We start from the raw sequence: 23,278 nt of genomic DNA on the forward strand, positions 1-23,278 counted from the left end.
TGGGAGGGAGGGAGACGCAAGAGGGAAGAGATATGGGAACATATGTATAACCGATTCACTTTGTTATAAAGCAGAAACTAACACACCATTGTAAAGCAATTATACCCCAATAAAGATGTTTAAAAAAAAAAAAGAAAGAAAAATGGAACCAGACTGAAGACATGTTACATTAAAATATTATAAAGCACAAAAAAAAATCACGTGATTTCATAAGAAAAAATAATAAAGAGAGAAAAAGTGAATTTATAGAACTCAAAATGCCAGCGTTATCATCATAGAAGCAAAATAACTACATAAACCCATTTGGTCACTGAGCCAGGTTCCAGCTTGGAAGGGAAAATGGATGCACGTGATTTGGAGGACAGGACAAAGCGAATAAAAGAGAAGCAGGGCTTCCCTGGTGGTGCAGTGGTTGAGAGTCCACCTGCCGATGCAGGGGATACGGGTTTGTGCCCCGGTCCGGGAAGATCCCACATGCCATGGAGCAGCTAGGCCCGTGAGCCATGGCCGCTGAGCCTGCGCGTCCGGAGCCTGTGCTCCGCAACGGTAGAGGCCACAACAGTGAGAGGCCTGCGTACCGCAAAAACAAAACAAAACGAAAGAAAAGAGAGGCAAAAGCAGCATTAGTCCATGCAGGAAAAGAAATCCATGCCAGGACTGTTATGGAAGCCCAGACACCAGCAACCTGCCAGGTCTCCGCAGTCACCTCTGTTGCTTGACACCGACCACTTCAAATACAGCCCCAGCCATGCTGCCAGGCAACTGTCACCAAAAACATAGGCTTCACATCAAAATAACTCAAAGAAGAATTGTAAAATGTGAAAATGAAATGAGTCTGATTTTAAACAGAAAAATCCAGTTATAAGTAAATAATAATTGTAAATAAATAATTATACAACTATTTGTGTGGACATACATAAACACATAGGCCACCTTTATATTTTTACTTTGCTTATTTAAATGTATATGCTGGCTGACTGTGCTGAATATAGGTGGCCAGTTTTCTTGATCAGAAACCAATAAACTATAACCTGTACAACATTTAAATAACCTAATCATATAAAAAAGATTTGAATTTTTAAAAATATTCTTTAGATTACAGATACTATAGAACATAACATGACAACAAAAAAACTACAAATATTTATTAATATTTTTATCACAGAGAATTCTTGGAGCTCAAAAAAATCTTATGACTGCAACTTTGTAGCAGATAATAATTAAAATTTTAGAAGACATTACTAGTTTAAGTTTATTCTTCTCCACTGCCCGTCCTCTACAAGTAAAATAAAATGTAGGCACATGGAATTCTCAAGGATGCAATTATTTTGAATAATCAAGTGTTCTATGATTGGATTCATCTTTTCTATGCTGAAATACACGTTTTAATGCATTCTGAACAATAATCACTGCCTTTTAAAAACACACTATATCAACCATAATTCAATTACATGATAATGTCTCAGGGCATTACTCTAAACTTATCACTATGATACACAGAAATAATACACTTTCCCCATCTCCTAGTTGCCCTCCTTCCACATACAAATTATACACACAAGCACACACATACAGACATAAAATCTGCGGAGCAAATTATAAGTTACATTTTCAGGGTGGCACAAAGACGTCTTCTAAGAACTACAGATCCAGAATGGAAGGCTGCTGATTTCACTCTCACCCTTAACCATGTCTGCCACAATTCCGCATGGCCCCCAAAACACAGAAGAGAGTGGTGCCCACTGACGTCAAAGACTACACTGTTAGGTTCCGGGGCTGGCCTGGGACTTCAGAGCTCTCTCTCCTCTCTCTTCATCATTTACTTGCCTCTTCTGTACAATCAGGACATGGTGCTAAGAGTCTCTGGCACTATTTTAAGTCCACCTGTCCTCAGCGTGATTCTCTGCTGCCCTTTTCTTTTTGCTTCTCTCCACTTTTCTTTTTGCTGTGTTGTTTCTGCTACACATATTGGACTGTGTCCCGAAAGCCATCACTTTCTGTAGATACTTCTAGTCAAGAAGATCTCCTTTCCTTCTTTAGGGTGCCCATTATTCCACAGCCATCATGTATAATGCTTGATCTGTTCTTGGTTATATGTTTCATTTGAAAGTATTTAAGACGCTATTCTAAGATGACAACTACTAAGTTGACCTACGCTTTTCAGCTTTAGCCAGAAAATTTCCAAAATAAGAAATTATGCTGCATGGCTGTCCTTTTGTTTTCCACCTTTGTATAATAATCACAGTATTATTCTCTGACCTGCTTAAACTAACACTTCTTCACTCACAACACAGTTATTGTGCTAAACACTGAGCTAGGAGCTAGGGACACAATGATAAAGAAAGTCAAATACTACGGCTCTTGAATAAAAAGCTTCAGCAATTTAATCCAGTTACACAGTTTACCAAACACAGTCCAGCTACTGAGAACCACTTAAGATTCACACACAATAATCTGGCTATCAAAATTAGGAGTATTCTTTCAAGTCTTTTCAAGAACTTCTCTACATGACAGATAAAACCCAAAGTTCTCTGAAGAATATTTAGCTGTTCATTCACTAGGGCACAGCCCTCCCTCATGGGAGAAATTACACAGGAAGTTGTAAGAAATGAAGAAAACCCTTTAGGAAGCAATTCATGGCATAACAGATACTATGGTCACGTCACCCTTGCATCCAATAAAATCTTATAGCATTCAAGCCACATTCCAAGGACTTTTTACGTTTTAAAAGGCCACATTTGATGCGAGTTACAGGAGGGATTTTTAAGAGGAGGCCCTTAGCCTTCTGTAAAACTGCTACACCCTATTCCATCTATTAGAATAGTATATAAAGTAAATCACAGTTATTTCACAACCAAACATTAATCAGTTTCCACTTTAGATATTTAACTTAGTTTGGGAAAGTGTACTTATTCAAAATTTTTCTAGAGTAAGAAACTGGATGCTATAAAACTTTACCAGAGAGGAAACAGTCAAGATTAATTCTTAATCTTGGAGTCATTTTGTAAAATTAGAAACTCCTTCTCTTGGAAGAATTTGATTTCTCTATGTTGTTTTTATCTACATACCTGTGTGGCTACGGATATGAACTCTCAGTGTACCACTGCTGGCAAACTTCTGGCCACAATATGGGCAGATTTTCTCCTTTTCTCCTGTATGTGTCTAAACGGAAAGGAATAAAAAAGGTTGAGAACAAATATAAAGAACGAGGTTAAAATGATTAAGTGCCTCTGACAACAGTAAATCCTTTTTTTCCCAGGATTATGTTCCTTTAAAATGATTTAATATCACAATGAGATTTTAAACAATTTATCATGGTTATTCCCACTGGTTCAAAAAAACCTCTTAGAATCATGTGTTAGTGTTAATTTGAAAATAACTCTGCAGTTTACATTTTAAGCCTTTATGGAGCCCCCATCTAAAAATGATTAAGTTATACAAAACCAGTATACGTTAACAAAACCACATAATCAAAATGGGGCTACAGCTGCCCTTGACTGCTGCCAAGAAACACTTCCTTAGAAGCATTTTTCACATTCTTTGTGTGTATTTAGTGCTTGAGGACAGAATTAATCTCAATAAAGTAATCTGTTACTTGCATTATGTTTGTCAGACTGGATTGATTTTACTGCAAAGCAAAAAGGAACATAAATCTGATTTGATCTTTAAATTCAGCAGGTGTTAACTGAACAGTCAATTTGAAAGATCACTGCTGCCTTCAATACCTTTAACCTGGACATAAAACCACTACACAAGAAAAGGTGAATGAGTATCACCAAAGCCAGTTTCAATACAATGTTAAGAGAGTTCAAAGAAAAAAAGAGTGACCTCTCCCAAAAAAGGAGGCAGGTGAGGTGTTTTAAACTTGTCTCACAATCTCATCAGGCGACCAGTGTTTCTACCAACATCAAAATAGGTCATTCCAATAAATGAGGCGGCAGAGCTACTTTTCAAGTCCCATTGGTTTTGAAACTTAGGAGAAGGGAAAAGGAGAAGGAAGCAATTACTTCAGATACCTGCACATTCTCTCAGACCCTTTTTAGAATTGTTAACTTCAATGATAACCTAACTATGAACAAAAGCATATAGTGGATCATCTGGGTTACCACCACCGCCACAAAACAGAACTTCCAGGGCCTGTGCTTGCCTTTGTTTTTATGCAAATTACTGGCAAATATTATTATTTGAATTGCCATGAGCTAATGTAGAAAGAACAGGAAAGGTTTTTTAAGAGGTTTTTTAAAAAGGTTTTTTAAAAATGATGTGTTCCCAGAAAGGAAAGACAGGCTAGCTGGGATAGAGAAAAAAGGGTGGGGTAATTATGTCAGAACCTGACAACCTCGAGGAACCACTAACTTAGCAAAACATTCTCATCTTCCATATTAAATCAATTGTTAACTTTAATATAATTGGTTTATAACCTTATTGGTTGATATTTAATTTATAAATTTTCATATTTGAATTATAATCTATATTTGGATATACACTATCATATTTGTAATTTTTAAAGGAGTTATAAATGAAATATCTTAGTCAACTTCAGTGTCCTCTAGATGTTTTTCCCTTGAAAAAGATCTATATTACATTCAAGTTTGAGGAATACAGTCTAATCAACAGCCGCACTAGCCAATGATACTGTTTACAACAAACATCTCCTCGATTCTTCAATTGGCAGCACTTAACTTTCTATTTTCATTACAAGTTCTTATACAAAACAGTTATACATTCTTTACACCTCAGTAAGAGCTGTTACTCCCATGGTCCACATTATGGTTCAATTTAAAGGAAATGGTATAACATTTTAACATATAACAGACCTGTGTTCTTCTCACTCCCTGACAGAAGGGACAAAATATGGCAATTCTTTCCTGATTAATATAACGTTGTTTGGGAATGGTATACATCTATTATTACAACATGGGATTATTCCAAACAGGAAACTACCAAGTTCTTTGTAGTATGTTTATAAAATCCACAGGATTTCTTTTGCTGCTACATAAGTATTTCATTGTTCACCTACTTATATTCAGTTACTTATAGTACTTCAGTAATTTAAGTTTCAAACTAAAGGATACTATGGCAATATTAATTAAAATAATTAAAGTGTTCTTTTTGGCTTAATTAAAAAATATATATATTATTATTAGGTACAGAATTTGACTGGCTGGTATTGTAAGATATTGAAAGTATAACACTACAAAATCTTAAATATGGTTAGAAAGCATGGAAACATCACTACGAGAACAATATTGGATAAACGTATGAGACAAAAATGAACAATGCACCACAAAATATATTCTATGATAATCTGTTATTGCAGACAAACAACTATATCTTTCTTGAAAATTCACTATACTTTCCCTCATTGATTAAAACATAATAAAAGTCTATTAAATTCATGAAAAAGTAATCCAATCAAAGAAAAGTTGAAAGATTATTCTATTCAGAGCTTTGAAAAGAGAAGACAGTATCATTATTAATCAGCATTAAAGATACAAGAAAAGAAAGTTACTCAGTCCAGTTCTTTTGAAACAGCTGTATTAAGGACAGGTACCAAAATAAAAGTCATAATGACACAGAAGCCACTTCACATTCACTAGGCAGGACACGCCGAGCAGCAGAGACTACCACACTTCACAGTCATTTCTGAAGTCAACATTAAAACTTTCAACTGCATGAGTTATAATATGAATTTTGCTATTTAAAAAATATACTTAAAATGTATTTAATCAACAAGTAAAAATAACCTGTTGATTTGCTGGAGGTAATTAGCATAACACAAATAAGATAATCTCCAAATCACCATCAGTATGAACGTCATTTTATTCAAGTTGAGCAAATACTTATCAAGTCCCTGTTCTGTACCAGGAATTTCCCTGGGTCCTTGGGATGCAAGATAAAGAAGGACCACTCTAATCCTAGAAGAAGTCAGTCTAATAACTTGTCAATAGATAGCTGAACTAGCTTTGAAAAATAAAACTATTAAAGCTCTACTCAGTATCTTTAAAAAAAGGAACCTACGTTAATCCAAAAATGTATAAAGTCGAAAAGCTCCCGTTCATCGAGTACACTGTAAGACCCACCTATCAGCATAGTTTAGGACTGTGAAGCATCCATACCTGAATCTAGGTTTGCTTTCATCTGACAAATATATTCTCTTCTGATAAAATGAAGAAAACAGACATTTGCTAAAGAGCTGCTATCACTCATGGGTTTCGTATTTGTCATTTTGAGTAAATATGTTGATAAATTCATATAAAATTGATTATCACATGATAATTAACATAAACGCCTGTGTGGTTAAAATACGTAATCCATTCAAACTCACGGAAGGCTTCTACTTACTTTCTTATGACTTCTAAGCACTGAAGGTGTAACAAATGCCTTATTACACAGTTCACATCTGTACTTCTTGTGTCTTTCATGAACCACCTGGACATGAACATTTAAGGTGTCCTTCCTTTTAAAGGTAGCATCACAGTGATGACACTTGAAAGTCCTCTCACCTTAGAAATGAAAAAGCCAAATAAGAGAAACACAGACACAACAGCAGGGTGCTGTTAACTCCCCCTCACATGTACTAGATTTACGGCTGTTTTCTCCAAAAACTCAGCTTTACAGCTCTAACAATTTATCATAACCATAAAAGGTCATTTTTCCAACAACTGTTCAGTTCCATATTTGCTCATTCCCTGTGTGAATCATGTGGGGGGGAGGGAGAGTCCTTTAACCTTCGTAGATACTCAGTGCCTTTAACTGGAAAATGTGGGGACTGAACTCACTAATTTTCTAAAGGTCCTATGAATTTTCTTTAAAAGTATGTATTTCTAAGACAGGGGCTTGAGTTTGACAAAAGGTCTCTGTTCTGCAGAGTGAGGTGCCTTTGGGGCCCCTCCTGAACTCCCCTCACCCCACCATTCTCCCTCTGGCCTTCAGGGGCAGAGGCAGAACTGGCTCCCAGGCAGTAAACTGGAGGGAAGCCCCTGAAGGCGGACGTCAGAGCAGATCCTTCACCCCGGGACAGGAGAGGGCTACAACTCCACTATCTCAGGAACCTGGCCTGGAGGCCCCCTAATGCAGTCCTTGGTCTGCTGTGAAATGGCTAGGGAAGGGCTTCAACTTCCAGGCTCTCAGACTGTTTGGGGGCTGCCTCTCAAAGAGGCAGCTGGATTGGGGAAGGGGGACCCAGAGTGGCAACTCCCCTTTTCTACCCTAGAGCCCCTCAAAGGGCCCCCCCCAGCTCTAGGGCTGGGGTCTAGGGCTCTACCCTAGAGTCCAGCGGGGGGCCTCCACCACCTGGCCCCTGGCAGTGCCCTCAGGCCCCTCTTCTTTCCTGGGCAGGGGATCCGTGGTGGGACACAGCGTCTTTCGAATGCATCCCGGAGAGGGTACCTGGGAGGGTTTTCACCTTCCCATCAAATAGCCTCGGCTTGCAGGAAAGCAACTCCAGAAGCTATGTTTAGGGAGTTTACGGGACTTTTTAAACTTTCGTACCATGCTATGTCTAAAGTCCATTTTAAATACATTTTAAGTGATCAGTGTACACAATTAGAAGATAGTGAACCTCCCAGAAAGATATAAAACATATGTAGCGTGTATAAAGACAGACTAGTATTTGCATATATTTTCCCTTTTAGAGAACAATTATAATAGCACAGATTCAAAAATTATATTCACTGTGAGACAAAATATGCAGGTAACTGTCTACATCTAAAGAAGAGATTACCTCAATTTCAACCAAGCTCTCCTACCTTCCCTCCATTTAACTAACATAAATTTAGAAATGTGAAGATCCTATTAGTTCGTCACACCAAATTTAAGGAAGGAATGACAAGAAGAACGAAAATAAAAAGGAAAAGGCAAATTACCCTCCCTTTGTCTTTTCAAACAGAAGTATGGCTCTTTAAATTCTCTTAAAGTCTCTAAGGAAGTTGTTGAGTTGCTGAAATTCGATACTTGAAACCAAGTCATACCAAACCATGCATGAACTGTATAGATTCTGAGAGCTGTGTTTATATGTTGCCTTTGTGCTTTTTTGTTGCAGGGTGTTATTGTTGTCACCTAGTTTGTCTTCATATATCTTTCTAGATTTATTTAAAATTTTATTGATATTGTATAAAATGTATAACCAGTGAGAGTAAAAGGACAAGTGACATAAAATTGTAAATGTTAATAATACCAAATCTATTCAGGCACTGGAAAAAAATACTCCATGATTGCTCCTATCAAAGTATTTCCATTAAATTATTAAGTGGATCAAAGTATTGGTTCCTGTACAAAAATCTTATTCAAGCTATACCAAGGAAGTCCATACCTTTCTTCTTTCGTATTTTAATTCCAGATTTTTTTGTTTTAAGTTTATCAGAACTTTAAAATTCGGATACGAGATTTTATCAGATTTCTTTACCTTAAATTTATCAGGATTTTCCCCTATCTTAAAACCAAGAAGCTAGCTAGTAACCTGCCTTTTGGTTTTCAGTGTATTAGGAAATAACAATAATTTCCAAAATAATTATGACATCTTATTTTTCATACTTGGAGCCACAGTGCTGATGTAAGTTTCTAAAACAATCCTCATGTTTTGAAGTTAAATGGGTTTTAACTTTCCTATTGTATAAGACAAGATCTAGTCTTTTGTCCTCTCTATTTTAGCCATTTTCTTTATCAAATGACAGTGAAATGGGATGGAAATTCCTGCTGTTACATGACATATTTTATTTCTTAAATGCATAGCTCTTCTTTATAAGGAAAATGGAAAATGGTGCTAACAACTTCTCCAGAGCTGTAAGGTGAATACAGAATGACATGAGATCTCAGCACTGTCTTTCCTATAGGAAAAGACGCATTTCATCACATCATTACCACTCAATAAATATAAAAACTTTAGTATCTTTATTATTTTGCATTTTAGATACTTTGACGTGACCAGAGAACATTTCTTCCAAGATCTGTACAATCAAATGTCAAGACTGTTTTGCTTTCCTCAGAAATATTAAAAATTTAATAAGCATTAGAAACTACATGCTAGAGGATGTTCTACTGATTAAACAAGTCAAATTAAAAGGAAGTTATTACTTATGTTATACCATTTTTATTTAACTTTAGATACAGTAAAGTAGTAAATCTCTGGTTGCTTCAAAATCTGAACACAGAACCCACTTTAGAACTCTGTTTAGCAATAACATTTCTTCTCTGAATAAAGTGACATGGCTAAAAACTGTGGTGTTCTAAAATCAGCTCTCAGTGTAACTGCTAGACAGACTTCATGGTACATATGTGAATAACTTAATTCCCCCTACCCCCACCAAAAATTCCCTTGCCAAAAGAAGTAAGAAATCAGAGGCAGTGGAGTAGGCAGGAAAAACACAGGACTAACAGGCTTGGATGCTACCCCCAGTGCTGTGCAACCCTTCTCTGAGTCTCAATTTTCTCAATTCCCCTCCAATGAAGAGGTTAAATTAGATGTTTACTCTGATCCTTTCCAATTTTAAAAGCCTGTGAGCTAATAAAATCATGCCAGATATCTGCATGTTTTAAAGAGTCAGGCATGTTTCCTTAATCATTACATTTAAAAGGGAACAAAAACGTCCGTTTCAGAACAAATTTCAAGGACATTTTACTGAACATGTTTTTATACACAGCTTTTAATAGTGGGAAAAATGATATAAAATAAAATGTCTCATAAAATGATTAATCTTACTGTGGGAAAATAAATCAAGGATAAAGGACAAAAAGGGGAAAGGCAGTTATCGGTCCTTTTTAAGTTTAAAAGCAGATTACATAACTACTTATAGGTCCGCTTCTGTGATGCCTACATTCTCAAAAGTTATAAGAACAAAATATGATATAATTCCTTTGGTCCTCAACTGCCTGGATTGTGACTTACTGTTATGTATAAGCAGGTGTCTCTGCAAAGAAAATGGGGTCCGGAACAAAGCTTTACATTCCTCACATTGGAAAGGCCTCTCTTCAGAGTGGGTCTGCAGATGAAAGAAACAGTGAGTCAGGACTCTCTAGAATCAACTAGTCATTACAATAATTGGAGCCTGGATTCATGATGGTGACCAGGAAAGACGTGAAGGTGGACAATATCCTGTTCCTTCTGGTGACATTCTTCCCCCGTAAAATTGGGAACACAAATAGGCTGTGTTCATGGGAAAAAAAGGACTGTATTTTTAACTTCTCACATTAATTAATTATAAACTTGATAAACAGTAAAGGAAACTGCTCCTATAATCTCAAATGCTAATCTCAATACACATTGAGATTTCTCAGAATCTACTTTGCAGAGTGAAATGATACGTAATTCATCTAAAGACTAAACCTCCTTTATCAATGGACAGACTTTATGCTGGTACAACATTTTCAACACAGACAAAGGAAACTATATAATAAGAGAGGCTGTTTCCACCCTTTTCCCTCAACTTCACTGACTAGCTTCAAATAATTTTCAGTCCTAAGTGCTGCTTTTCCCCAAAATTAAACTAGAACATTTACTCATGTTATAATTAACACCAGGTATCATTAATTAAGTATTTATTTTGGATCAAATGCTATGCTAAACACTTCACATGAATTATTTCACTTAATTCTAATAGCAATTTGATAAAGAAAATACCATTAGTGTCTCCATTTTATAGATGAGAAAACTAAGGCTCAAAAAGTTTCAGTAACTTGCCCAATGTCAAGCAGCATAGATGTAGGAAGCACCATTAATCCATGACAGACAAAAATCTATGTGTAAACAAGAAACAACAGAAATCCACCTGCTAGATCTAAACATCAAAAACAAAAAACAACAGTAAAAACAGCTTACTCACTTCACCTGTTTTCCATTACACATCAGTATTAACCCATTGGGCACAAATCAGTAAGTAAAATTCTATTCTACCACGGATGGCGAGATAACAATGCTCATAAATGCTAATACGTAAAAAACTGAACTATGTCCTCTTATTAAAATAAAGCAAATCTATAATTGATGGGTTATGTTATGATAACTATGGTATAAAAATAAAGGGAATTATTTAAAGAAAAGTCACTTTATTCACAGCATACAGATTTATACATTTTCTTTGTCTAATGGACACTATAATATTAAAGATGTAAATATTACCTATTAACATAATGTTAGTGAGAAAGGGATTATCATGACTGTTTTCAACTGTGAAAAATATAGAAAAAGGATGGGAGGAACAAATATTTAAAACTCAGGATAAACTACAGATATTCAAAATGCTATTTAGTTAGAGATATTAAAATGATAGGTGGGAATAAACATATCAATAGAATAGAACAAAGAGTAGGTTTCTTCATTACCAAAGATATATGAACATTTAGTATAGGAAAATATGGCATTTCAAACTGGTATAAGAACAGTGGACTGTTTAGTAAATGGTTGTGAGGCAACTGTATAGATATTCAGGAAAAATTAAGTTGTGTCTATTCCCCACCCATTACAAGAGATAAATCCCATTTCAATTCAGCTTAATTTTTTTAAATGTGAAGAATAAGACACTAAATATACAAGAAAATATGAGTAAATATTTAAATAATTTTTGAGTAGGAAAAGGCTTTCTAGGCATGGCAGAAAACCGGGTACTAAGATGAGAGCATTAAATTTAAAACTGCAAGGCAAAAATATTCGGTGACACAGATAATATTTGCAACATAAACCAAAAGTTTAAAATTACTAATATAAAGAGTTATAGCAAATTAATAATATAAAAATTCCCCGAAAAGGGCAAAAGGACTCTCCTCCAAATAGCACTCTTAAAATTTCATTGATTATTTATTTTGCGCCAAGTCTATGATATGCACTTCATGCCGCTACATGCCAGTCCTATTTTATATTCTGGGGATATAGTTGTGGGTAAAAAAAGGGAAATGTCTCTGCTATTGTGGAGCTCTTACTCTAGCAGAGAGAGAGGAACAATCAACAAATGATAAAATACCAGATACATGCTACAGAGAAAAATAAAGCAGGGAAAGAGGACAGCAAATGTTTCAGAGAATGCGGTAGCAATTTTATTTTTTATTTATTTATTTTTTTTTTGCGGTACGCGGGTCTCTCACTGTTGTGGCCTCTCCCGTTGCGGAGCACAGGCTCCGGACGCACAGGCTCAGCGGCCATGGCTCACGGGCCCAGCCGCTCCGCGGCACGTGGGATCTTCCCAGACCGGGGCATGAACCCGTGTCCCCTGCATCGGCAGGCGGACTCTCAACCACTGCGCCACCAGGGAAGCCCGGGTAGCAATTTTAAACAGGTGGTCAAGGAAATTCTGGCTGAGAAGGTGACAGTTGAGAGAAGATCTGATTGCACTGGGGCAACAGGGGCAGGTTTCCCTCTGGGTGACCTAGGCAGGAAACTCCACGGAGGCCAGTGTGATAGGAACTAAGTGGAAGCGGCACAGAAATGGGAGAAGGTGGAGAAATGGGAGAAGCAAATCATGTAGGGCTTGGTTGGCCATTGCAGGAATTTTGTCTTTTACTGAGAGAAATATAAAATCTCCCTAATGGGTTTTAAGCAGATAAGAGGCATGAGTCACTTGGCATTTAACAGGATGCTAAGGTGGCTGTGTTGAGAACAGGATATAGGGAGACAAGGGAAAGCAGAGAAACTAGAGAAGTAATAGCAATAAACCAAGCAAGAGATGATTAAGACCTATACCAGGGTGGGAGCCACTAATGTGAAGGAAAGTCAGAGGCTTCTGGATCTATTATGAAAGTGAACAGGTTTTGCAGAGAGACCTGGATATGAAGCATAAGACACAGAAAGAAGGAAGCAAGCATGCCTCCAAAATTGTGACCTGAGCAATGGTAGGATGGATTAGCCATTAACTAATATATCAAAGAGCAAGCAAGAAACAAGTTCGGGTAAAAGATAAGGGGTTCGATTTTGGACAAGTTCAGATGACTATTAAGAGATGTCAACAGGCAGCTGAATATTTCAAGTCTGGATTACTGGCTATAAAACTCGGGGATGTCAGATTACGTACAGTATTAATACTTCAAGTCATGAATGCAATTAAAGAATTAAAAATTTAAAACAAAATACTATCTATGGTCTATCAGACTGGCAGAAGTGAAGAAGATAGATATCATTCTGTGTTGTCTGAGGGGTAAGAACATGCAATCTCACATCTGGTAATTGGGAATGTAAATTTTCTGAGGGGCAGTGTGGCTCTATTTACCAAAATGATAACTGTGCATAGACCTCTTGACTAACCAATTCCTTTTATAGAAATATATCGGACAAATTTTTGCACTTTTTTTTTTTTTTTTTTGGCAGCGCTGCACGGCATGTGGGATCTTAGTTCCCCGACCAGGGACTGAACCATGCCCTTGGCAGTGAGAGCATGGAGTCCTAACCACTGGACTGCCAGGAAATTCCCTTGCACATTTTTTTTTAAAAAGTAAAGAATTTTTTTTTAATTCCCATTGACAGTTATAAACCTAGTTAACTAAATTCTAGTGACTATTAAATATATTTTTTCTTTGATATGGAATAGTCTCCATAACATATTTTGAGTGTCAAAAGCCGAATGCAAAGCATTATATAGTAGAATACCATTTATGGCACATTCATACTCACATAGAACAGGGTCTAGGAAGATGTTCTACAAAACACTGAGGAGGGTTTTCGCAGTAAAGTGGACAGTGGTATTTGACAGAGTTTTTGCTTTGTTCTCTAGAACTTTCTTTGATGTTTTAATTTTCTACAATTAGTAGATAATATCATTATAAAAAGAAAGAAACTCTTTCATTTTTAGAGCATCCAAATTGGAACACAGGGTTGCTTTAATCTTCCAAAGGTATATTCCACCCTAACCCATTCTTTCTCTTTTTCCAAATACAGGACAAAACAACTTGTGGATATGATTTAGTGGCTTGATGATTAAAGAACTTGGGACAGCATAATGCCTAAGACCTATGTTAACCAAACCAAAGCCACAACTTCTAGATACTGACCTGAAGTCAGTAGCACGCTTCAAGCAGCAAGCTGTTAGTACATAGCGAGGTGAATAAATACTTTGTCAAAAAGGTTCCAACACCCAACACCACGGAGTTGTGATGGCATGACTTGTGAAAGTCTCAGCATTCAATCTCACTTAAGTAAGGTGGTAGTGAAATACCTGCAAGTTGTGGAGAGAGGACTTCTGTCTCCAAGATATATTTTACAAATACCAAATAAAATTAACCCTCTTAAAGGGTGTCTTATCCTTCAATTTTTCATCTCTACAGGGTTCCAAACTTTCCACTGACTTATTCATCACATTATCCTTGAGCCCCAGAACACCCTCCTTTTAAATGCCAAGCACTGAGACACCAATATCTGCTGATGTAACAAATGAACTAGTCCACGAACTGGCACTATGAAATACATCATTTTATGCACCATGTCTGATTATTGTTGCAGATGTAGAAAATACATAAGAAAATGTGTTGCACTACCTGTAACACCTAGTCAAATGTCTCAAGAATGCTTCAGAAAGTTTACAACATAATTTTTATACAATAGTTAACAAATTACCACATTTCTAGCCAACCAAATCAAATACTAATTTCATGAGAGCAGATTAGCATTTTCATCAGGCCCATTCACAATTAAAAATAACTTTGGCTATCAGTAATATATACAGCTCCACAGTTAGCAATATTACTTGAAATGACATTTCTTCTTTCAGTCATGCGCAAAACAAGAAAACTACGACAAATTCAGGGGAAATAAGTAGAGAAAAAATAAAACTGGAAAAAATATTCCAGAGATACATGTGTTAGAACTATTCTTTTAAAAAAATTTCATTATTGAAGTCTATATAAAAGTATATTACTGTCCCACAGGGTCACATAATAAACCTAAGGTTTTATAAAATGTGTGTCATCTGGCTGTTTACAAGGTCTGTGGATTAAATTTTTACTGTCAGACTTACAACTGGCTTCCTTAAAAGGACTCACAAAAATGAACAGAAACTGGAGAAATACTGAAGAAATCAGTTTCTTTAAGCTCCGTACAGAAAAAGGTAGCTCATGCTACACAGAGAAGTGAAGATGGAGTACAGCCTTGAGTAGCCAGTCCAACCTTTCCATTGCTTGAAAGCCACAACTCATTAGTACAAAACCGTAACCTCAAGGGGCCAACTACTGAAGTCCCCGCAGCCCTAAGGACACTCCTCCTCCATATCTGTGGGAGACTGGTTTCAGGAGCTCAGAGGATACCAAAATCCGAGGATGCTCAGCTAGTGGGAACATACTATAAAGCACACGAGGCTCAGTTTGGTGCTCTGTAACGACCTAGATGGGTGGGATAGGAGGGGGTGGGAGGGAGGTCCAAGAGGGAGGGGATATAGGTATACATATAGCTGATTTACTTCATTATACAACAGAAACTAATACACCATTGTAAAGCAATTATACTCCAAAAACAAAAAAATGGCATAGTATTTGCATATAACCTATGCACATCCTCTCGTATATTTTAAATCACCTCTAGATTACTTATAATACCTAATACAATGTAAATGGTTGCCAGTGCACAGCAAATTCAAATTCTGCTGTTTGGAACTTTCTGGAATTTTTCTTCCAAATACTTTGCATTCGCGGTTGAGTCTATGGATGTGGAATCCGCAGACACAAAGGGCCAACTGTAATACCCTGATCAAGGCAAAGGGAATTTGCTACGAGAAGAAATAATCATAGGCTTTCAGATGAAGTCTTCCTTGGAAGGCAACTCAGGGGGCTTTCCCCTCTTCTATACTGCTGAGAGACGGTATCTCATATTTGCAACCAAGGATACCTGTAGCAACAGTGCTTTCAACATATGACTCTTCAGGCTAGCTGATTTGACCATTAATTTAAAAGTTCTGCCTCTGCATGGCCACTATTTACTACAGCTAGTCTAGAGCCATACAGAACAAGTTTATTCTCACTTCCAAATGAAGCTCTTTGAATATCTGGAAACAGCAACCATGTCCCTTCACAAACTGTCCAGATAACAGACAGTTGTAGCTTCACTACTGAAGACAGACTTTTCAGATGGATCATAATAATGTGAAGCAGAATTTTCTGCACAAAAGGAGGCCTCCTAATTTTTATAAGTCATATGTAACACATCATAGCAGCTATACTAGCTCCTTTAGTGGATAACTTGTTTGCTAGGCAAGATGGTGAAATAAACTGGTAATCTTGCATTGAACTTTATGTGCCATCCAAAGAGAAACGAGTGCCGATTCCTCAACTACAAACAGACAAGCAAACAACAATGGATCAATTCCAGTCCTATCCAAAAATTACTCTAAAAATTAATACCAGTCCTTCAACAGGAAATAGTTTTCTTATAGTATAAATCCCTAGAAATTAACAGATAATAGGAAGTAGGATGAGAACAGGATTCCAAATATTTGGAATAGATAGATAGAAAGTAAAATGTCAGTGTGTGTATGTGTGTGTGTGTATTTAAACCACTACCCAATTACCTAAGTGTCAACATTTTCTCAATTGAAACCCTTATAAACACTAAACATATCTATTTTCAGCATAATACAGATGCAAACAAAGTCAAAAGAGCAGAGTCTGATTCTAAACTGATTCTAGTTTCTAATTTTAAATATAAAACACCCAATATGGGATATTAGGTTCAAAGCTTATTTTTTACTGAAAATACTTCACGTCAGCATATTTTAATGATAACATACAATTCTCATTTGTACAGTTCTAGCTTTCATTGGTTCAAGTTTGTGGCATTTTCTAGTTTGATACAAATTGTTATAGAAGAGAGAAGAGTGTCTCTTTTTAAAAAACGTAATAATTTTCCATTTATTTTAACTTAGCTTCCAAATTTATACTGCCTATTCACTAAGACTATCAACATCATTTAAAATTCATTACCCTGTCTATTGCGGGTTCACCTAAGTACACTTCCTGCCCTCATGCTAAATCTCCCTCATTTGCCACGCTCTATGAGTCACAGTTTATTTTTAAAGTTTTTTGTTTTCTCTGGGTGTAACAAACCATCACCAAGTCTTCTGGCTACAGCTAACCTGAGTTTTTTTTTTTCCCCCCAATCCTCTTTCACTTAATCTTCTAATAGATCCTTTGGGCTGAGAAACGAGTCAACCAAACTTGGTAGAATTTCAGGTAGAATAGAAATGAAAGGGACAAAGGAAGGATCTCCATGTTATACTAAATACCATGTTTTAATACATGAAAAAAAATAAGAAATATACTGATAATGGAGAATTAATTTAATGATAATAGAGGAAAATGAACTGTTTTTATTTCCTGCTTTTTCTATCCTGAACATTTCTGAACCAAACCATTCAGAAGAACAAGGGTATATTTGAAGAATTTTTGTGAAGAGGAGCTGTTTTTTAATATATGACACTGATTTCCAGGAAGATAAAAAGAAAGCAGTGGGGCTTCCCTGGTGGCGCAGTGGTTGAGAGTCCACCTGCCGTTACAAGGAACACGGGTTCGTGCCCCGGTCTGGGAGGATCCCACATGCCGCGGAGCGGCTGGGCCCGTGAGCCATGGCCGCTGAGCCTGCGCGTCCGGAGCCTGTGCTCCGCAACGGGAGAGGCCACAACAGTGAGAGGCCCACGTACCGCAAAAAAAAAAAAAAGGAAGCAGTGATAAGACATCTGCTTATTAACGTTAATCTTCCCAAAACACCATGTAAAAGAATTTTGAAAAAGGAAAACTACAAAGGAGCCCTTGTCCAACAGATATTAAAAAACATTATAAATCGCAACTATTAAAATAGTCTGATATTGCAAGGGAATACAGATTAAATGGAACAGAATGGAGTCCAAAAATAGATTTATACGAGAGGCGTTCAATAATGTGATAGCAGTGGTATGAATCAATATTTCAATCCATACCTAAAAATAAATTATTGATGGATTAAAATACCAATTTAAAAAGAAATATAACGTTTAAAAGCATTGACGAGTATTTGCATAATCTTAGAATAAGCAAGTTTTCTAAATAAGACTTAAAACTCAGAAGCTATAAATACTCAGAAGCCATAAAACTCATAATCCATGTCATACTTGAAAATATAAAAATGTAAAACTTCTTTATTCAAAAGATACAAGTTGATAGATGGGGACAAATATTAGAAACAAAAACAGCAAAGTATTGATATTCATAATATCTATAGAGCTCCTAGAAATCAATAAGAAAACAGCCAAATAGGCCAGCAGAAAAAGGACAAGGAGTACCTACAAGCATTTCTCAGAAGAAAAATGGAAAAAAAAAAACATAAAAAGAATTTCACCCACCATTGCTAAAATGCAATGAAACATCACCTTTCACCTCTCAGACTGAAAAAAAAAAAAAAGGCTGATAACTTAGATGTTTGTGATGGCACAGGTAAAGGAGCACTTTCATCACCACTGAGTCAAAATAAGAGCTTTTTCAGAAGGCAGTTGGGCAGGAGCGATCAAAATTTAAAGTAAACTTAATATCTGACCCATAAATTCCATACCTAAGATCTAGTTGCATAAATACTCTTGGCAAAGTTACAAAGTTTTATGTAAAAGGATGTTCACTGAAGTATCAAAATAGTAATGGTCATAAAAAATGAGTAGCTTTATATGAACCTACCTGAAATGCTCTCCAAGTCATAATGTCAAGGCAAAGAAGTAAGTTCCTGAATGACATCTGTGTCATAAAACCATTTACATTTAAATATACTTCTCTCCCAGATGGGTAGCTGAGACCTTGTGTTTTTCTCCAAGCTCCACCCAAAAAGCACATCCTCTTACCAGAAACATCAGTGTGGAACGTGGAAGTTCCTGACGATTTACTAGGGTGATGAAGGAGGTGCTCTGTACTTACAGCATTTGAAAGCGCCCCTCCCAACCTAACACTCTGGAGTCTCTTCTTACACTCTCTTCTCCATTCCAATGGTCACCATTCCCACCTTCTACCCCCCACCTTCCCAGCTCTGCCACTCAACCACCTCCAGGTCGCACCTTCCCATTTCTATTCTTCCCTATTCCAGCCCATCACAGTGACTTAAGGTATGTCAACCGCATTACGCTGAAGATAAAAACTGAATTTTACTCAGTCTACAAAATACCCTCCGGTTACTAGGATCACCTGCCTTTGAATATAGTAGTAGATGTGGTAATAATGAACAAATAATTTGTACAACAACGTGTACAGTTGTTAAAATACTTGGGAAAGCCCAGAGGCTATTCACTGGGAAGGGGCCTAGAAACGTGGTAGGCAGAAGGGAGGGTGGCTGGTGCCGGGGATTCTAACCTAAGCTGCATAACTGACTACCCATGCATTCATGTATGATTTTAGCGATTTGTTTTCATAAGATGTCTACTACAAAGGAAAAAGAAGGAAAACAAAATTAATTAAAAAATAAAGAACATTCCCCTTTGTGGTTTTAAGAAGGCTACCGGTGTGCACTTGATCAGGCACGTCAAGTAAAGTGAGTTCAACCTCTGGGTTGGGCTGGGCTGGTAAAGAGCAAAGAACAAAGGCAGTATTCTGGAGGTAAGAGCCAGTCTGAACCTTTAAGTGCAAGGCAAGAGTCAGAGGCTAGAGACCTGGAAGGCAAGGCCCTGTGCCCACAGGAACCGGGGTGAAGAAACCTCTGAAGGGCAGCAGCAATGCTGTGGCTCAGGGAAACACCAAGGCACAGTCTTTAGTTGACGGCTCTTCAATCATAATCTGGGGAAGCAGAAGCAAGCTGGGAGGCAGGTTCTTCTACTAAAGTTTCTCAGGGGACAAAGGGCCATCAGTGATTTGGGAGTAAGTGAGCTACATGTGAAATATCTAACTCAGAGCCAGGAAAGGGTTCAGAAAATTAGAACTGTGCAGCGTCTTCAAATGAAAGGTTTAAAGAGTTCTTAGCTATCTCGGGCTGATAAACCCAGTGCAGAAGGAACACAACCATGACTTCAGTGGATCACTAGATCACTGATATGCTCATAAAGTCAAGAAAGGGAGTGCTCAGAAAGGGAAATGCAATACATACTGCAAATGGAGATTTAGAGAAATCACTCCTCGTATCATAACTACCATTTAACTAGGAGCATTAAATCATTTATTTGGGATAATTTTTTCATGAATTTTTATTCATTCGGAAAATGTCTGCCACATTCAAAGCACAATGTGGTCAACAGGTGCCATGAATTAAAGTACAGCATCTATCTTCAAAGGTTACTGTCTAGTACGAGAAATAAGGTGCTTACATTAGAAACTGTAGGATGCCATCCCACCATCCACCGAAGAAAAATAATTGAAACAGGGTAAGCGATTTGCCATTAACTACATGAGCTTCAGAGGAACATCTGTATCTGTTCCTTTCCTCTGTCAGGTTCAATTCCTACATGCATGCCCCCCTTAGTGTGAGCATCTCAGCCTTGTGCATGAGCTTCTAGAACACAAAAATAGGCAATTCTGGACATATAACACCTTAAATGAACCACCCACTACTTCACCTACAACCCGCCTGAAGAAGAGAAATCTGATGCAAAGTTGAAGGAAAAAGTGGTTGTGACGGAATTACTGAGCCACTGTCTTTCAATGTACAACTTGGCACCTTTCTTAGAGATTGCCAAAGATTTCTTTTATTACGTAAAATTTATGCCGTATATTATGGTTTTAGAACCTAATCCCTGATTTCTTTATAGACAGAGACCTGTCCTTTTCTTTAAGGTCTAATAAAATCTCACCTGCACAAAGTCTGACCTGCAGTGTCTTTCAAACTGTGTGATCATGACTGAAAAGATAATTTTTATATCAAAATCTAACACAGACACGCACACACGTGTATTATTTCATTAAATGACCCTTACTCTCATACTTTCTATTGTATTTTTTATTCTATTCTATTCTATTCTGTTCTGTTCTATTCTATTCTGTTCTGTTCTGTTCTATTCTATTCATGACCCAGTTAATTACTTCAAGACCCACAAAGTGGTCGTGGCCCAGAATTTGCAAATCACTGGATGAGGTGTTAGTAGAGGACACCCAATGGAATTATTTTAGGAGAGGTTATGACCAGAGTTCCTCATCGGCTTCTAATGTTCATCCCTTGAAGGTCATATAAAGGTCAGGAAAACAGGTCTCTCATTTGAATAGACACAGCTCTTTCCCCCAGGAGCTTGTTTATGACTTAATCAGGACAAAACCTCTCTGTACTCATTCCCATCACCCAGCAAGTAGTGCCAGCTCCAGGATCCAAGATGGCTCAGTCCATCTACCCATCACAGGAGTAGGAAAGCACTAGACACATCTCAGTTTGGCTTTGCTTTAAATCTGACAGGGAACAGAATGGAGGGTGAAGACTAATTAACTAATTTCTGTTTCCTGTGGTTCTGAAATGTCTGTCCAATTGTGATTTAAAGGATCACAGAATATAGGTGGATCCAGAAGAACAATCTTTATTTAACTAGATCCTAAAAATACAACTATGAATCAGGTTAAATGACTGTCAGAAAGGATTAGGGAAAAGAAAAACTAATTTTGACCTATTGAGCTCGTCTAACTGGCAAAATGACAAAACAAGTAATTAAGTTTAAGAAACAGAAATCACTCCTTCAAAATTTCACACCCTATTGTCCATCACAATGAAAATATTTCCTTTTCAAGCAAATTTAAATGTTAAAAGAATTGACCCCCAAATAAACCAGATAAGCATAATAGAAATACACAAGTTTACATAATCAAAAACTCCAAAGAATAATTTATTTAAAATAACAACCTTTGGTCATGCTACATGATGAAGATGGGTCTGACTTTTAGTGGGGTTTTTTTTCTGCTTTCCTTGCATATCCTTACTTTTTAGGTTTGGAACTAGCCACTAATGAATAATGAAGGAAGAAAAAGTTGATTTGCTTTTTTCACCATAACTCTTGGAAAATATTTTAAACATTTTCATGTAACCATACCAAATACACACTAGGATCATAACACAGTGAGAAGCACAACTGTCCAGAGCAGAAGGATTGAATGTGCTTTCCACTTTGGAAATTACAGGCATCGTTGTTTCTATCCTTCCCAAGGCATCATTATTACTTTCATATGATTTATGATTAAAGGTATGAGAGATGGTGCAAAGATCCTGTGTCAAATTCCCATATGGCATATAACATAAGTCAAACTGTGAAAAACTCGTAAATGTGGGTAGATCAGTTTCATCAAAGAAAGGAGCAAGAGGGTTCCAGAGACTTAGCAGGAAACTAGCCAGATAATTTTTTATAGGCATGTAATTCCAGTGCAGCAGTAATGAATGTGGTCCTGCCTCTGAACATATAATGCCTGAGTTAAACATAAGGGCGGTCAGCAAGAAATTAGGCAGAGATGATTTGGTACACCATCCATCAATCCTGTTTACTCTTTCGTAAATCTGCCTTTTCTTTTCTTTTTAGAGTGAAGCTGAAACTGATATCGTAACTTCTTAAATGATTTAAAGAGATAAAATGATGTGTTTGTAAAGTCCCAATAAATACTGAAATAATTATAATTCCAATGGAATATTGCAAATAAAAAGGTAACAAAGTTATTTGAAAATGCGTTATTTATACGCTGTTTAACAGCATCCTACAATATACCAAAATCAATAAGCAAATATGTATCACATCACAAATTTAAACATACACTTCTAAGACAATGAATATCTTTGCACACATTTTCTGAATTCAATTCAAACATTATTTATTACCTACACAAAGTAGATTAGATAAAACTAACTTTCTTTTTTTGTTTTTTGCGGTATGCAGGCCTCTCACTGTCGTGGCCTCTCCCGTTGTGAAGCACAGGCTCCGGACACGCAGGCTCAGCGGCCATGGCTCACGGGCCCCGCCGCTCTGCGGCATGTGGGATCTTCCCAGACCGGGGCATGAACCCATGTCCCCTGCATCAGCAGGCGGACTCTCAACCACTGCACCACAAGGGAAGCCCAAAACTAACTTTCTGATACAAGAACTTGAGTAAAGTGTAGGAAATACAAACAAAAATCAATAGACGAAACTAAGAGATTGTAACTTGAAGAGAGTCCTGCTAGGAAGGAGGGACGGGAGAAGTTAGAGAGGTCATGCTGAGTTGTTTTTGATATGTCTCATGCAGAAAATAGGAGGATACAAAGCTGGAAAAGGAAGCTGAGGTCATGGTGTAGAGAACTCCGAGTGACAGGGTAAAGCATCATATGTTAATAGGTGCTGGAAATCTACTTATAATATTAGAGTACAAGAGTGATAGAGTTGTGCTTCGGGATGATTTATCTAGTCAGCTGAATAAGTGGGAAGTGATACGT

At 37.1% G+C, this 23,278-nt stretch overlaps 1 protein-coding gene across 2 annotated transcripts in view; it reads right to left on the reverse strand.

Moving 5' to 3' along the window:
* Positions 1–23,278, reverse strand: part of PRDM5 (PR/SET domain 5) — a 201,486-nt gene that overhangs the window by 71,089 nt on the left and 107,119 nt on the right. For both annotated transcript variants that reach the window (XM_024745141.1, XM_024745139.1), the window contains 3 exons: positions 9,887–9,980; positions 6,346–6,506; positions 3,069–3,162 (listed from right to left, as the gene is read on the reverse strand). In XM_024745141.1, the coding sequence (XP_024600909.1) occupies positions 3,069–3,162; positions 6,346–6,506; positions 9,887–9,980 (349 nt within the window). The remainder of the gene's footprint in view (positions 1–3,068; positions 3,163–6,345; positions 6,507–9,886; positions 9,981–23,278) is intronic.

The sequence above is a fragment of the Neophocaena asiaeorientalis genome, unplaced genomic scaffold (genome assembly GCF_003031525.2).
Source record: "Neophocaena asiaeorientalis asiaeorientalis breed wild unplaced genomic scaffold, Neophocaena_asiaeorientalis_V1.1 scaffold65, whole genome shotgun sequence".
Lineage (NCBI taxonomy): Eukaryota > Metazoa > Chordata > Mammalia > Artiodactyla > Phocoenidae > Neophocaena > Neophocaena asiaeorientalis.